The sequence below is a fragment of the Balaenoptera acutorostrata genome, chromosome 19 (assembly GCF_949987535.1).
Source record: "Balaenoptera acutorostrata chromosome 19, mBalAcu1.1, whole genome shotgun sequence".
Classification (NCBI taxonomy): Eukaryota; Metazoa; Chordata; class Mammalia; order Artiodactyla; family Balaenopteridae; genus Balaenoptera; species Balaenoptera acutorostrata.
Window position 1 is genome coordinate 31,733,598 of NC_080082.1, and position 15,546 is coordinate 31,749,143.

The window sequence follows — 15,546 nt, forward strand, 5'->3', positions numbered from 1 at the left end:
AATTCCAAATCTATGAGGGGACTTCATTTTGTTAATTCACAAATGAATTTCTCCTAACTGATGACAAACAATATCCACATTTTCAAATCTTCATTAATATAAGCTCATGAATTTTCAGGAACAATGGAAAGTTCACTGAAGTTCACAGGGTTTTATTTTGTCCTACAGTTTCATTGATACATGCCTCTTGAGAAGCCATTAAATATGAAAAGTCACTAAAAGGAAATAATTAGATTTTTGAAACATACTACTTTATGGTTGCTTATCTTAAAAAAAAAGTTCTATGTTACAGTAGATAATCAGTTTTGTGCTGCTACCTTATAATTGTTGATAATTAAAATAACTTGCCCAGAAGAAACTATACTTCACAATTAAATGGCTTTTAAAATATATATTCACAAAAACTAAAAATAGAACTACCATACGACCCAGCAATCCCACTGCTGGGCATATACCCTGAGAAAACCATAATTCAAAAAGAGTCATGAACCAAAATGTTCATTGCAGCTCTATTTACAATAGCCAGGACATGGAAGCAACCTAAATGTCCATTATCGGATGAATGGATAAAGAAGATGTGGCACACATATACAATGGAATATTACTCAGCCATAAAAAGAAACGAAATGGAGTTATTTGTAGTGAGGTGGATGGAGATAGAGTCTGTCATACAGAGTGAAGTAAGTCAGAAAGAGAAAAACAAATACCGTATGCTAACACATATATATGGAATCTAAAGGAAAAAAAAAAAAAGGTCATGAAGAACCTAGTGGCAAGACGGGAATAAAGACACAGACCTACTAGAGAATGGACTCGAGGATATGGGGAGGGGGAAGGGTAAGATGTGACAAAGTGAGAGAGTGGCATGGACATATAAACACTACCAAACGTAAAATAGATAGCTAGTGGGAAGCAACCGCATAGCACAGGGAGATCAGCTCTGTGCTTTGTGACCACCTAGAGGGGTGGGATAGGGAGGGTGGGAGGGAGGGAGATGCAAGAGGGAAGAGATATGGGAACATATGTATATGTATAACTGATACACTTTGTTATAAAGCAGAAACTAACACACCATTGTAAAGCAATTATACTCCAATAAAGATGTTAAAAAATATATATATAATATTCATTATAAGAAAAATGATAAATTTATTTTTCAATCTTAAAAATTTTTAATATTTGTAAATAAGTCCAGATGCTCTTGTTAACTGACATATAACCTACTTTCAAGATGACATATAAAATTCTCAAAGTTTTTTTTTGGGGGGGGGGTCGCACTGCACGGCATGTGGGATCCTAGTTTCCCCTGCAGTGGAAGCAAGGAGTCTTAACCACTGGACCTCCAGAGAAGTCCCTCTCAAGGTTTCTAACAATGGATTAATGCCTACAGAAATGAAATGCCTGTTGTAGAAGATTCCATCAAGTACCGGTTTACTGCCTACTTTCAACTGTTAAATCTTAATATCTCAGTTTCCCTCAAAATATTTTTCTTAACATGTATTCCTTTAATCATTAAATTCCTTTATTATTTGCAAGGGAAGTTTTAAATGGTGAAGCCTATCTTCCTATATGAGAAAGTAGCAGAAGATCTTAGGTGCCAAAGAAGGGCCCTTATAAGTAAGCAATCCAACTGAAGCTTGATTTAGACCGCTTTGTTTTGTTTTTGTAAATTAAGCAACTCAAAGCCTTTTGTTCTACACCAAATTTAACAGCAGACCAGAAACTTTTCTGTTTCTAGGATCCACTTAACTGCCCTTATGAAAATCTCTCAAAACAAGATTTATGTGATATAACCACTTGTAAATGAGGTTACCAATAATGAGTTAATCGATGGATATATTTACTAACTGTAATTAGTCTTATTATGCACCCTGCTCCATAAATGTAGCTTCTTATCAAAAACTCTTTGATAATACACAGAAACATGGATTGGAATTACATTTACCAAAACCACTGAAAATAACTGCTCAGCTGAAGTTTCTGGACATTCCAAGGAAAAGCAAAAAATAGTATCAACTTTATTCCTTTGGTGCCACTATATAGTAGTGCCATATTCCACTAATATGCCAAATGCCCACCATGTAGTGGCATTCCCACACAATTATGGAAATGAAAAAATTATAATACAAGTACAGGTTTATGTGGTACCTCTTCAGCTATTGCGGTACCTTTTCAGTAAGCTCTCTTTTCAAATGCAACAATTACTCCCTGGTTTGAGGGTTTAAAATAGATAGTTAAGTGCTTAAGTATTTCACATTCTTAGAGTATAGCTGATTATGATTAGAGCATACCTGAGTAAAATAATACTCACATAGCACTTTATAGTAAAGTAGGAAAGGTCAAGCATGATTATTATGCTCTCCTCTTTCAGGACAAGAAAGACTCATAAAGGTTAAGTTAACTGTCCAAGGTAACTAAGCTTATGAGTCAGAATTCAAAACCTGAAGTTCTGACTTCCCATGATTATTATCATTAACATTGTAAATGAGGATATGCCTTAATTAAAAAAAAAACAAAAAACAAAAAAAACTTTAAGAAGAATATCCCTATACTTGGCCTAATCAACAAAGGTGATTTCTGTAACTAATACCTTTTGGTTAAATTAAATTTCAGATAATTTCAGGCATGAGGGGAAAAGTATCTGTACATAGTGTGTTGACAACTTGAGTAAGACCAAGGAATCCAAAGGAAACAAGATTTCTCAGGAAAGAAGATAGAGCCTGGGTGTATCTACCCAATCGTGCCTAGTTTTAGTTCTCAACCTTATACTTTACTTCTGCAGTATTCCTTTTGTTTCCACAATACTACTTTCTTCTGCTTTTTTCTTTATTAACTCCCAAATCTGTATCTAGCCAACTCTCCTGGACATCTCCACTTGGATGCCCTGTAAATGCCACAAATATAACAGCTCCAATAGTTTATTTTCTCCATATATACTTCCTTCTTCTGCATTCTCTATCTTACTTAATGACACCATGACCCTCCTAGCTACTTGGGCCAGAAATCTATCTTCAAGTTATTTTTGACTCCTCCTTCCACAAATTTCTAACTGGTCATCAATTCCTGTTAATTCAAGTCGGTCTCCAGTGCCCTGGTTTGCCCATCGCCACAGCCTATAGAAGCCTCTTATCTGGTCTCTATGCCTCTAGTCTTTCTCATTTCAATCTCATTCTCTACACTGCTGCCAGAGTTAAATTTCTAAACCAGAACACATTATGCCCAATTTCTGCTTGAAGGGATTTCAAAGCTTTTTAACTGCCTCAGGATCAAGTTCAAATTCCTCACAATGGAATTTTTTTGAGCCCTTCACAATTTGGGTCCAACCTCCCTAACCTTCATATTCATCTCCATTTAATTTACACTGTGCATCCATACACACCTACGCCATAGTTCTTGAAATCTTCCTTGTACGTTAGTAACATATAATTCATTTATGTGGCTTTCTCTTTTTGTAACACAACGAAATTCAAACTTCCTTCAAGACTCAGCTTAAATGTTATCTTCTCTGAAAAGGCTTTCTTGATTTGCTGTTCTCCCATTTTACGCAGAATTAACACCTTCTTCTTTACTTTTTTCAGCAACTAGAATCCTTTCATTTTAGTGTTCCCAACACTTAGTAAAGTACCTAACACAAGATTACATTAATTTCCTGAATGAATGCAAGAAAAAATTTTCACATGAAGATTGGTATCATTACTTTTGGTGTAGCACCTGGACTACCTGCTATATACTACAGTGTTCTCCATAAAGATGAAGAAAGACTTCTGGGTTGGAAGTGGAGAGGGGATGAATGAAGAAAATGTAGAAAGGAAGTAAAGTAGAAAGGAGAAAACCTGTATGAATCAGTGCAGGTGGGACAGAATACTGCAATAAAAAACTCTACAGATGAATGCAAGATATAGGTTTACTATGTCTCTATTGGGGGTTGGGGGGAAGAACATACAGGCAGTTAGTGAACTTTTAAAATGTTTTCCCCAAATAGGGGTGATACAGTTATTAATATTTCTTTTCAAGACACAAATTTCATTTTATCCTCCCCAAACTTGATTTAAATATTTAAAATTAAACTAGAAATCCTTTCTCTCCTTGAAGTACTTTAAATTAATATAAGTTAATATAAGATGATTTAACCTCCTACACTATATTACTTATATTTTGCTCTGACTTTGGCATATACGTTCTTTTTTTAAAAAAATGTATTTATTTATTTATTTTTGGCTGTGTTGGGTCTTTGTTGCTGTGCCCGGGCTTTCTATAGTTGCGGTGAGCGGGGGCTACTCTTTGTTGTGGTGCGTGGGCTTCTCATTGCTGTGGCTTCTCTTGTTGTGGAGCATGGGCTCTAGGCATGCAGACTTCAGTAGTTGTGGCACGTGGGCTCAGTAGTTGTGGCTTGCGGGCTCTAGAGCTCAGACTCAGTAGTTCTGGCACACGGGCTTAGTTCCTCCACGGCATGTGGGATCTTCCCGGGCCAGGGCTCGAACCCGTGTCCCTTGCATTGGTAGGCAGATTCTTAACCACTGCACCACCAGGGAAGTCTGGCATATATGTTCTTTGATTTCTAAATATGACTTCAAATGTTCTACTCTGATTAATACTTAGAACCACTTCTAGTTATTACTCCTACTCCATTTCACTAGCATCAGAAGAGTACATGTGAAATTTGATGTGAGAGATCAGAAATAAATGAAGGAAAAGAATATATTACCTACTTCTTTTGAGTAATTCAGTTTATTTAAACATTAAGTAGATGCTCCTCAAATAATTAGTAGAGTAAGAGACAGTTAAATTTTTTTAGGAGAGAACATTACAGGTTTGTTTGTTTATTTTATAAAATATCACTCACTGTTACCTTGGCAAATGTTGACCCACGTCCTTCTGATTCAATTGTAATGGTTTTTGTACGACGTAGTAAAATCTGATCAATATCTTCTTCACAGAATTTAGAGCCTTCATCTTCTTCTTCCATAATGGCACCATAAGCACCTCTTCGAAGCAGATCTTCTATTTCCTTTTTGGAAAGCTGTTGAATCTAAAGAGACAAAATTTTGGTAATAGTTTTTTCAAGTTCATAAAATGACAAAGTATCCCTAAAGAATGTTAAAGAACACAGAAGTCATGTTTAAATTGCATTTGGGGCTTGGGATGTACCTGAGAGAATTCTCTAAAAGAACATATTGAGGTTGTTGACTCTTTACTATCTTTAAAGTAAGATTTGCCATTTGCCTAAAATAACTCCAGTTAAAACAAAACCTCTGGGGCAGGTAACCTCTCAAGGTTCTTTTTAGTACTAGGATTCTAGAGGTGTTATAAGCACAAGATATAAATAAGATTTTGAGGGGGAAAAATGCCAAAAACATCATTTATAGCAAGAGAAAGCCAACGCTAACAGTTTGGCCCTGAAAAAACAACTTGAAAAATGTTAATAGAAAAAATGCAGAAAAACACAAATTCTGCTTTGCTGTGCCATGATACAAATGTCCTGAAAGGAAGAATTTCTACTTGAAAACACATTCTTAGAATTCACAAGCATTGACGCTATATAGACAGAACAGGTTCCAAAAGTACTAACTATTCTGACATTCCTCCTTACATAAAGGTATCTATCTACTGTTTAGTATGGATCAAAATTAAATAATATGCTATCTGACGTTTAAACTAAATGTAAACAAAAACAGGAAAACTCCAGGTGAAGAAGAAAATATACGTACACCACCAACATTACTTTCTCTTCCACTCATGCTCTGTAATACAGCCTTATCTAGACCCAGTTTCAGACTGGCTCGGTCAAACATCTCTCTTTCATATGAGTTACGAGTTACTAGTCGGTAGACTTTAACTGCCTTATTCTGACCGATTCTGTGGCAACGAGCTTGGGCCTATAAAAAATGAGAAGTTATAGATTAAATTAATTTATAAAATAGCACAAAGGCATTACGCATTAAACCATCTTGATGGAATATAAAAGTATGTGCAAGAGTTTTTATACACTCTTGCTACTGAATTGCATATAACCTTTCTCTGGAAATGAAGGTAGAACTTACTAAAATGAGACATGATTCCACAATCAGCAATAAATTAAAATTTAAACATATTTCAGAGACTATAAATCCATGAAGAAATACTGTTTTTTAAAGAGGGTGTCATCAGCATAATTCTAGACAGGAACATAAACTCTGTGAACAGACTTTTTTTAGCCTCTGGCTTTAAACTTAAAATCTAATGCTAAATTTCTACTTTTTTTTCTACTACATTATCAACAATCTTTTCAATATATTTTACTTAATCTGGGTAATTCTGAGGGGAGTAAACACCTAAGGTGAACAGCTCTGGAGGCCTAAATTTTATTTAAACAAAGAAAGAACTAATTATCTAATATGCAGACATGTTGGAAGTAGAGACATCAGAGATTACATAAGAGCTTCGCATTTTATCTCGGGTTCCTAAACTTAAAACTTGTCTGATAAATTTTGAACCAGATTATAAACATGAGAGGTTAAAACATTATCTTTTATTAAGCCAGGTATATTCTCAAGAATAATATCAATTACAGTACTACTGAGACTATCATGAACAATAAAAGAAGAATTTCTCCAATACTTTGTTCTCTTCTCATATCCTTCCTAGATACACATTTTCTGTAAACACTGACTCACTCTACTCACTAATTAATATTCCTATGTTCCAACGAAGTTCAAGTACAGTCTTAATTTATATGTATACATTAATTTTCTACAGTATTTCATAAAAAGGCAATTATGTCTCAATTCCATGCATATTATATTATGTAATGATTAAGAAGAGGATATTAGGATAAGCTAGTACTTATTTTTAAGGAAGTAAAATAAGTTATTCTTAAAGTGTAGACCTTTCTCAAATTTACATGATATACTTTGAACAATACTGTACTTGAGTAGGTAAACCTTTTCTAGAAGTATGATACGTAACCTAAATAAGTATTTTTTATTTTATTGTCATTAAATTAAAATAAAAATAATTTCACCTATTTTATTTGGCATAGATATTTCTTAGGGAAACATACATGTTAGTTTGTCCATATAAAAATAAAACAGGTGGATTATCAAAGATAGCTATGGGAATTTAAACAAAAATTCTCTTAGCCAAGGAATTTGTTTACCTGAAGGTCGTTTTGAGGATTCCAATCAGAATCAAAAATTATACATGTATCAGCTGCAGTTAAGTTGATGCCCAACCCACCAGCTCGGGTACACAGAAGAAAGACAAATCGATCTGAATCAGGTTTACTAAATCGATCTATAGCAGCTTGTCGAAGATTCCCCCTGACTCTTCCATCAATTCGCTCATATAAATATCTATCAAATGAAATGCAATAAATTTAGATAGATGAGTATAATGAAAATGAAGGCATTCTATCAAATGTGACAGACACATATCCGTTTTCCTGCAACATTATGTTTACTACAAAATTAAGAAGTGGTATTACCCCAACTAGTTTCTATGGTTTTATTCTTCTCAGTGTTGGTGCTAAGTAGGAAACACAAAGTAACACAAAGTTACAAAATCTCTGCATTGCTGGATTTATAGGTAAAATACCTTTACAATTAATATACTTTACTGATCTCATTGTAACAAACGGCTTTTTTTTTTTTTGGCAAGAAGCAAAGACTTTCATAAAACTCAATATAAGAAGCTTAAAAACATTTCTCTCTACCTCAATCATGCTATTCTCTCAACTGATATACTTGCTTGTAAACTATAATTTATTAAGGGCAAACTATAATGCTAATAATTTACAGTCATCACTGCCAAGCAATTGAATTTTATCTTCTTGTATCCTTCCTCATTTAACATCAATAAAAATAAAATACATAAAAATTTAGGAACTAGAAGAGGAATACACATGACACTTGCCACACCTCTTCTGGTTCAAGACACTTCTTTCCACCTATAATTTACTAGTCTCAGCAGCAGCTCCACTGTTATCTCTAGTACCTGTGAAACGGGGGTGTGACTTCTAATAATGTTACTTTTGACATTAAAGAAATCTGAGGTTTTCCATGAAATTCATCATAAGTCAAATTTATCTTTAGCTTACAAAGTTCTTCGTGTAAAGACATCAAGAAAATGCAAGAATGGCTATTTTAGGAATACTGCAATTTAATCTCCTTCTACTTACGTGATATAAAACTGAGAGTAATACACATTTTGGAATAAGACTAAATGAAAGGAACACTGACACTAAAAGTGGAACTAAAAACAAAATGAAAAATGAAAATGAACTACAAAATCTCTGATAATATTAAGTAGTATAGGCAGATCTTTACTTATTAATAAGGATCGAAATATAGTAAACAATTACAGCTGAATCTTCAGATTCTCTTTTGTATTAATGTGTTGATTTCTAATTGGCCCACAAAGTGCTCTGATAAATATCCCATGATAAATATCCTATTTATCCAAATACCGATTAGACATTATTTAAGACTATCTTACTGTCACACACCAAAAAACCAAACCAAAACAAAACACCTACATTAAACACATCAGAAAAAATTAAAACATGAGCAAGTATTATATAGTGTACAATAAGTCAAAGTGCAGCAAGTTCAGGTTCTAATTTTAACAATGAAAAAGATCTGAAAAGGATCTTGAATCATTTTAATTTTGAAGATAGCTATAAATCCATTTAAAATGTTGCTACAAGGTTAACAAATCAAATAAAATGTACACTAGTAAACCCATTTGTAGGTCAACAACCTGTCAATTTGTAAAATTTTCTTAATCAGTCTCCTTAGCCCTGTCTACTATTGCAACATATATAGGTTAGGAAAACACCTGACACGTAATCTTAAACAATCTTTATGCAGAGATTTAAATGGATTCTTACCTAGATAAAGAGGAAGATGTGAATAAAGTTGGGTTACAGTACAGTGCTGCAAAAAACTTAACAGCATATACTTAGCATAATTTATAGTATAGTTCAGTGGTGAATTATATATATGCCTTACCTTTTATGTATAAGATAGTCCTCCAGGATATCAAGGCAGCGTACCATCTGAGAGAAGATGAGCACTTTATGACCTCCTGCTTTCATTTTAGGAAGCAATTTATCAATAAGGACCAATTTACCAGCAGACTGGATCATTGCTTGAAGATGAAAATCAGAAGCAGCTGGATTATATGTATCTCTAAATTCTCCAAGTATTTTCTCCTCAGCACCTGTCAAAGAAATATAAGAAGATAGCATCAGTGCACAAATGCAGATGACTCCCAACTACTTTCTTCTTAAAATAGTGCTCCTCTGTGCTTCTGTAACATTAAAATTTTCTAATGGTAGGTACACTGCTTTTATTAGAATTATTTATGTTTGTGGCTAAATCCCCACCAACACCAGCCTGTAATTGAGGATATGGACAGTGTCTTAAGCATTTTTTAATCTCCCAAGACACTGGGCATAATGTCTTATATAAATTTTATGTTTGCTAAATGTTTAATGAATGCTATTAGGAAAAGTATTAATGAAAATGTGGTTCTAACTTAGGTGAGTAAACACATATTTTTAAATAAACATCTAGTATTTAAACACCAATATAACAGTGATCATGACTGAAAGGTGATTATACTTAATCTGGATGGGCATCTTGCTTGCCATCAAAACAAACAAACAAGAAAAATTAAAAGGGAAGTCAAGTTACAGGTCTTTGACCATACTTCTTCCAGAGTCCAGATTAGCATTAGAGGCTCTCTGCTTTCCTTCAGCCTGTCTAGCCATAAGAGTACCAGGATTGCAAGGGAGTTAGTTACTGGTCTAAGAAATGGCTTGTCTTGGATAAAGTTAAGAGTATATTCCCAGGAATAAGTGAAAATACCCAAATGTTGTACAGAGAGACCGTTAGTAGAGAGGCTGACAAGATCTTAAAAAGTAATGTTACTAGAACATAAAAATTGAGAGATAATAACTAGGGTATCCAGACTGAACAGAAACCAGGAAGAAAAATGTAAATTCGGAGGTTCAAAGACAGGCTTTGCTGTCTTTGTCCATAAGGAGGATTAAACTGGAGGAGGAATTACAGTCCACTCTAGACTGAACACAACTCCTGCTTTTGTAATCTGGTGATGCTAACATGGGACACTGTAATGAAGTAGCTCACACTGCCCCTGACTCTGGAACACTTGTAATCCCTCAGAACACCAGGGTGGAGAGTTATAGGATCACTGCCTCTCCTTATAACAGCCACTACAGCTGTAGTGGTGGTGTGTTATTTTTTCATGAGTATTTGTTGAAAGAAGAGGATTTGTTTGCAATCCTTTTAAGCTACCTTTGATAAGATATGGGTGATTACAGCACTTCCTGAGCTCCATCATGGTATTGACCAAGTTGGGTACATTAGTCTGTCCTGCTCCTTTGGATAAAAACGAAAAGTTCTTCTCCAGAATAGCCCGGTAGTATTTCTTCTGAATGTTAGTAAGTTCCACTTCAATGATGGTTTCTTCCTTAGGTGCCAACTTCTTTTCCACGTCTTCTTTCAATCGTCTCAACATCATTGGTTTCAAGATAGCCTGAAGTTTCTGCACCTGCATAAAAAATGATGAAAATATATGTAGCATACATATACATAATTACAATGAGAAGAGATTTGATGTGCTTATTTACAAAGACCAACAGGATACCTGTTCCTCTGTTTTCAGATCCCCAAATTCTTGCATGAACGTTGATTCAGAAGGAAACCTTAAGGGTTCCAGAAAGTGAAGAAGACTGAATAGTTCTTCAACTGTATTTTGGAGAGGTGTGCCAGTCAAAAGCACCTTGTGCTCCTATATAAAGCAAGAATAACATGTCAATAACATGTACTATAGTGTTCATGTCAAACACCATAGTACTAAAATTATATGAAAGCTGACATAGGTTATCAAATGTTTCAATGTTTGAAAAGCAAATATTTTTCCCACCATAATTTTCAAGAGTCAACCCAATACATCTCTACCCATACATCATTAATTTACTTTCTCAATCACTTTTTAAAAACTCTATATCATTCTCATAATAGTTTACTTTGTCTGCTATTCTTACCTATTGCTTTTAAAAGTAAAATTCTAAATAATTAAGAAGCATATTTTAGGTTTTTTTCCAAGGAAACAGACATTTTAAAGAACAAAGAGGGCATTTTGGGGGTTACGCAACCATTACTCAATGGTAATTTATATACAGAACAGTGCTCATTCTTTATAATTTGGCAGATCATCACTTGACTTTTTACACAAGAACAAATTCTTAAATCATTAAAACTACAAACCAACACTGTGAACGGCTGATTGGAATATACTTCCAAACTAGAATTGCATTACAAATTAAACAAAATAGTAACAAAAGGAAATAAAAATAAAATATTTTTAATGATAATAGTACAAAGTATTTGAAATTTGATTTGACAATACCTCTAAATTCCTAACCTAAATATTTGTATATGCATCTGTATGTCTGCATAAGTATTTAATGTTAGGAAACAGTCTAGACTGATATATACCAATCTGCAAATATTGGAGTAAGGAGGGGAAGAGAAGGGGTGGGCGTGGATGAAGAGTAAGAAGGAGCACTTTAGTGTTTTACTGTATGTAGTTCTATATCTTTGGGTCATTTGTTCAAGTGCTCATGTACTAATTATGTGATGTTAATTAAATCAAAATGTTAAAAAACACAAAATACTTTGATTTTAAAGCAAACACACTAATGACTTTCAAAAATCCATTATAATAAATATATGCTAAGTATGTAGAATTGTGTAGAAACTTTATCCCTCTATCATAAATGATCTGCATAATATAACTTTGGTGAAAGGGCTTTTTATTGAGGAATTTATGCCTTAAAACTTGTAGTTTTATTTCTTTCAATAGGACACTCTACAGAGGTTTCTCTCTCTCTAATTCCAGCAGTTAATTACTAAAGCTTTTTGGAGGAAAGAACTAAACAATTTAAGTCTTAGAAAACAGATGAGATTCTTTCCCCCTTACTAATTAATTAAAGCAAAATAATCTTAATTATCACAGATAGAAATCAGAAATCTGTATTTTAAAATAAAAAAAGGAATAAGTTTTTGGCATTAGCTCTTTTTACTATGTAGCTAAGAAACAGAAGTCAGTCATAAAAATGACATTAAGTTACTTACCAGATTCATGAGTTTCAGACCTTCTAGAAGTTTACAATTTTTATTTTTTAACCTATGTGCTTCATCAATAATCACACATCGCCATTCAATTGCATTAAGCTCTCCACAGCCTCCAAGAATCATTTCAAAAGTGGTGATGATGGCTTGGAATCTGTAAGCTCCTCGAATGATTCGCCCCTAGAAATTTATTACCAAATACAATAATTTGCTAGAATGTCTTGATCATAATTTTTAATTCCTGTCAAGCAGCATAAAAATCATTTAATGACATCTGCTATAAAACATTTTCCACTGAAATTTTTATGTATGCAGACACCCCCTTAAAATGAGGAACTTTAGCATTAAAACTGTTTCAGATTGCTGTCTTCAAGAATGTTGTTAAAAATTATACAATTAATAATTATATCCAAATAAGTATTCCTTGATAAAACATTTTATAATTTTTAAGAGTTGTAATAACAATGTTAAGTCAAAAAAGAAATGGTTATTATAAAATCTAGCCAATGAAATTTCAGTATTAATGAGTGTTACTTATACCCATGACTCCACACATATAATGGTAGATAAGTAGGTAATACAAAAATTGGCCACTCATGTCATTTATTCAGCAAGTATTTATTGAGTGTCTCTGTTCTAGTTGTTGGAAATATAGTAGTAAACAAGACAGACAAAAATAATTATCCAAGTGGAACTTACATTCCGATGACTCAAATATAGGACATAGCCATTAAGAAAAACAAACCAAAAAACCCACCAAAAATTAAAAAAAAAACAAAAAACAAAAAACTAAGAAAGTAATAGAAGTCATAGACTAAAATAAAACAGGGATGGGGAGTAGGAAGTATGGGGTTGGAGGTGACCATTCCCATTTTATTTAGAGTGGCTGGGAGGCCATCATTAAGTGACATTTGAGCAAAGTCCTGAAGATGAGGGAGGAAGCCATGTTAGTATCTAGAGATCTGTATGAGAAAGAATTCTTGGTAGAAATAGAGAGTGTGAACGCTGTAATGTGGAAGTATCTTTGGCAGTATTCAAATAATAGCAAGAAACCCAGAGTGACTGAAATCCAGTGAGAATGGAGGGGATGAGGCTATATACGGCCTTAAAAGCTGTGGTGAGGACTCTGGCTCTTACTGTGAGCAAGAAGCTATAAGAGGGTTTTGAGACAAGAAGTGTCATGATTTGACATATATTTAAAAAGAATCCCTTGGCTGTTCTGGTAAAAACAGTCTGACAAAGGCCAAGGACAGGATCATAGAAACCAGTTAAGAGGCTGCTGTAGTAATCCAAGCAAGAGATCTTCAATGGAGGTCATGAGAAGTTCTCAGTTCCGGATTTAATTGGAAGGTAGAACCAACAGGATTTACTAATGGATAGGAGTGGAGTGAGATAAAGAGAGGATTCAAGTTTGACTAAACCTTTTCGCTCAACTAGAAGTTGGTGTTGCCATTTACTACAATGAGGAAATGCAGGATTCTGGTTTTGGACATGTTATGTTTGAGATGTCTATTAGATATTCAAGTGGAGTAACTGAGTAGGCATTTGCATATGACTCTGGAATTTAGGAAAGAGGTCAGAGTTGGTGATATAAGATTTAGGAGTTTCCAGCAGTACAGACAGTAATTAAGTTGTGTGACTGAATGAAATCTCTGATGGAATGAGTATGGATATAAAAAGTCTGAAGACTGAGCCCTGGGTCACCCCCAAGATTAGATATGGGAAGACAAGAAGGAATTGGTTAAAGAGGGCTTCAGAAGGAATAGGTGGTGACATAGGACAGTATAAAGTACTGGAATCCAAGTGAAGAGAATGTTTAAATGCAACTGAAAATTATAAACTATTAGGGATTAGGAGAAATGAATGGTTAAGAAGGATCATGCGATCTGGTTTAGATTTTAATTCCTATCAACTTAATTACACTAATTTTAGAATAATTCATATTGATTGCATATGCTGGCCATTAAGCTGAACAACAGCTCCAGTAGAATATTATTAAAATATTGATAGTTATAAAGTATAAGTCTATGGTATTTACACAGCTCTAAAAACCTGGGATATAATGCATTCAGTTAAGAGTAATATTGCAGTGTTTAAGAACAGGGGCTCTTGAGTCTAATTGACTTGGGTTTATTAATCCCAGTTATGCTCTGTGATTTTAGGGGAAACTACATCACTTCTTTTTACCTTGGTTTCCTCATTTGTAAATGAGGATGATATTATCACCTATTTACAAGGTGATAAATTAATCTTTGATATTAATCTTTGATATTACAAAGATTAAGTGGAATACTACATGCAAACTGTTTAGCACAATGCCTGGCACATGGTAAATACTCAATAAATTCCTGTGGATATTAGTGTTAGTATCTCTGTTACTTTTTCCAAGGCAATTGAGAAAATTACAACATAATTTTACTACTTATGTGATTTCAAGCTTATTTATTAATAACTTGGAAAAAGCAGAAGTTAAATGTTCATTTAATTTATATTAAAATATATTTGAAAGAATTAACTCTGAAAATTATTTCTATATTTGAAGTATAGAGCTATTTAGCTCATTACAAGACATCTTTATCTCTTGAAATTTTAAACCCTTCACATAATATTCTTCTAGAATGTATAACATTTACCATAAAAATATAATTTAATATACTATTCAGTTTACAACACATCAAGAATCTTTCAGCTTCTGGCTATCACATTTATACCAAACTCATACAAGACATATATTAAAACTGTAACCTTGTTAAAAATCTTTAAGCTTCCAATATTTTAATATACCTTTAAAAAATGAGATCAAACTAAATGATTTTAATGATATCATAGAGCTCTAAAATTCTATAAATGTACAATTAAGAATAATAAAACACTATGGAAGGAAATGAAACTATAACTTAACTAAGATGTCATAGGCTCCAAAGGTGCAAGGGTAATAATTTTCAGTACAACTGATTGCAGACATACTTAATTTCATAGAAATCTAATTATTTCAACCATAGAAGTAGAAGGGAAAGGAGGTTAAAGGAAAAAAATCAATTTTATTGATATTCAGCCTCAAATAAGTAGAAAATCAGTTGTAATCGGGAGGCAAAAGTAGAAGGCTATGCACTTTACCTTACCTTAACCTATATCACATCCCATGACCTGGCCATATGTTATAATGGTCCTTATAAAACAGAAGAATCAGTGCAAGAAAATAAAATATTAAGGTGCTATATTGAGGCAGAGTGCCATAACCTTTTCCAATGAAAAAGTACAATTTTGTGTGAGTTGTTCTAATTAATTTTGTTTCTTATTTCTTAATAAAAGGTTTACCTAAGAAGAGTCAAACTACCACTCAAAACTGCAACTCGGAACTTCATGTTTTCTAGTCTTAACCTTCTGCTAGGGAATTCTTTCTTAT

At 33.5% G+C, this 15,546-nt stretch overlaps 1 protein-coding gene across 15 annotated transcripts in view; it reads right to left on the reverse strand.

Moving 5' to 3' along the window:
* Positions 1-15,546, reverse strand: part of CHD9 (chromodomain helicase DNA binding protein 9) — a 253,907-nt gene that overhangs the window by 74,943 nt on the left and 163,418 nt on the right. For all 15 annotated transcript variants that reach the window (XM_057534848.1, XM_057534845.1, XM_057534851.1 and 12 more), the window contains 7 exons: positions 12,144-12,320; positions 10,651-10,794; positions 10,299-10,554; positions 8,988-9,198; positions 7,136-7,331; positions 5,709-5,876; positions 4,850-5,029 (listed from right to left, as the gene is read on the reverse strand). In XM_057534848.1, the coding sequence (XP_057390831.1) occupies positions 4,850-5,029; positions 5,709-5,876; positions 7,136-7,331; positions 8,988-9,198; positions 10,299-10,554; positions 10,651-10,794; positions 12,144-12,320 (1,332 nt within the window). The remainder of the gene's footprint in view (positions 1-4,849; positions 5,030-5,708; positions 5,877-7,135; positions 7,332-8,987; positions 9,199-10,298; positions 10,555-10,650; positions 10,795-12,143; positions 12,321-15,546) is intronic.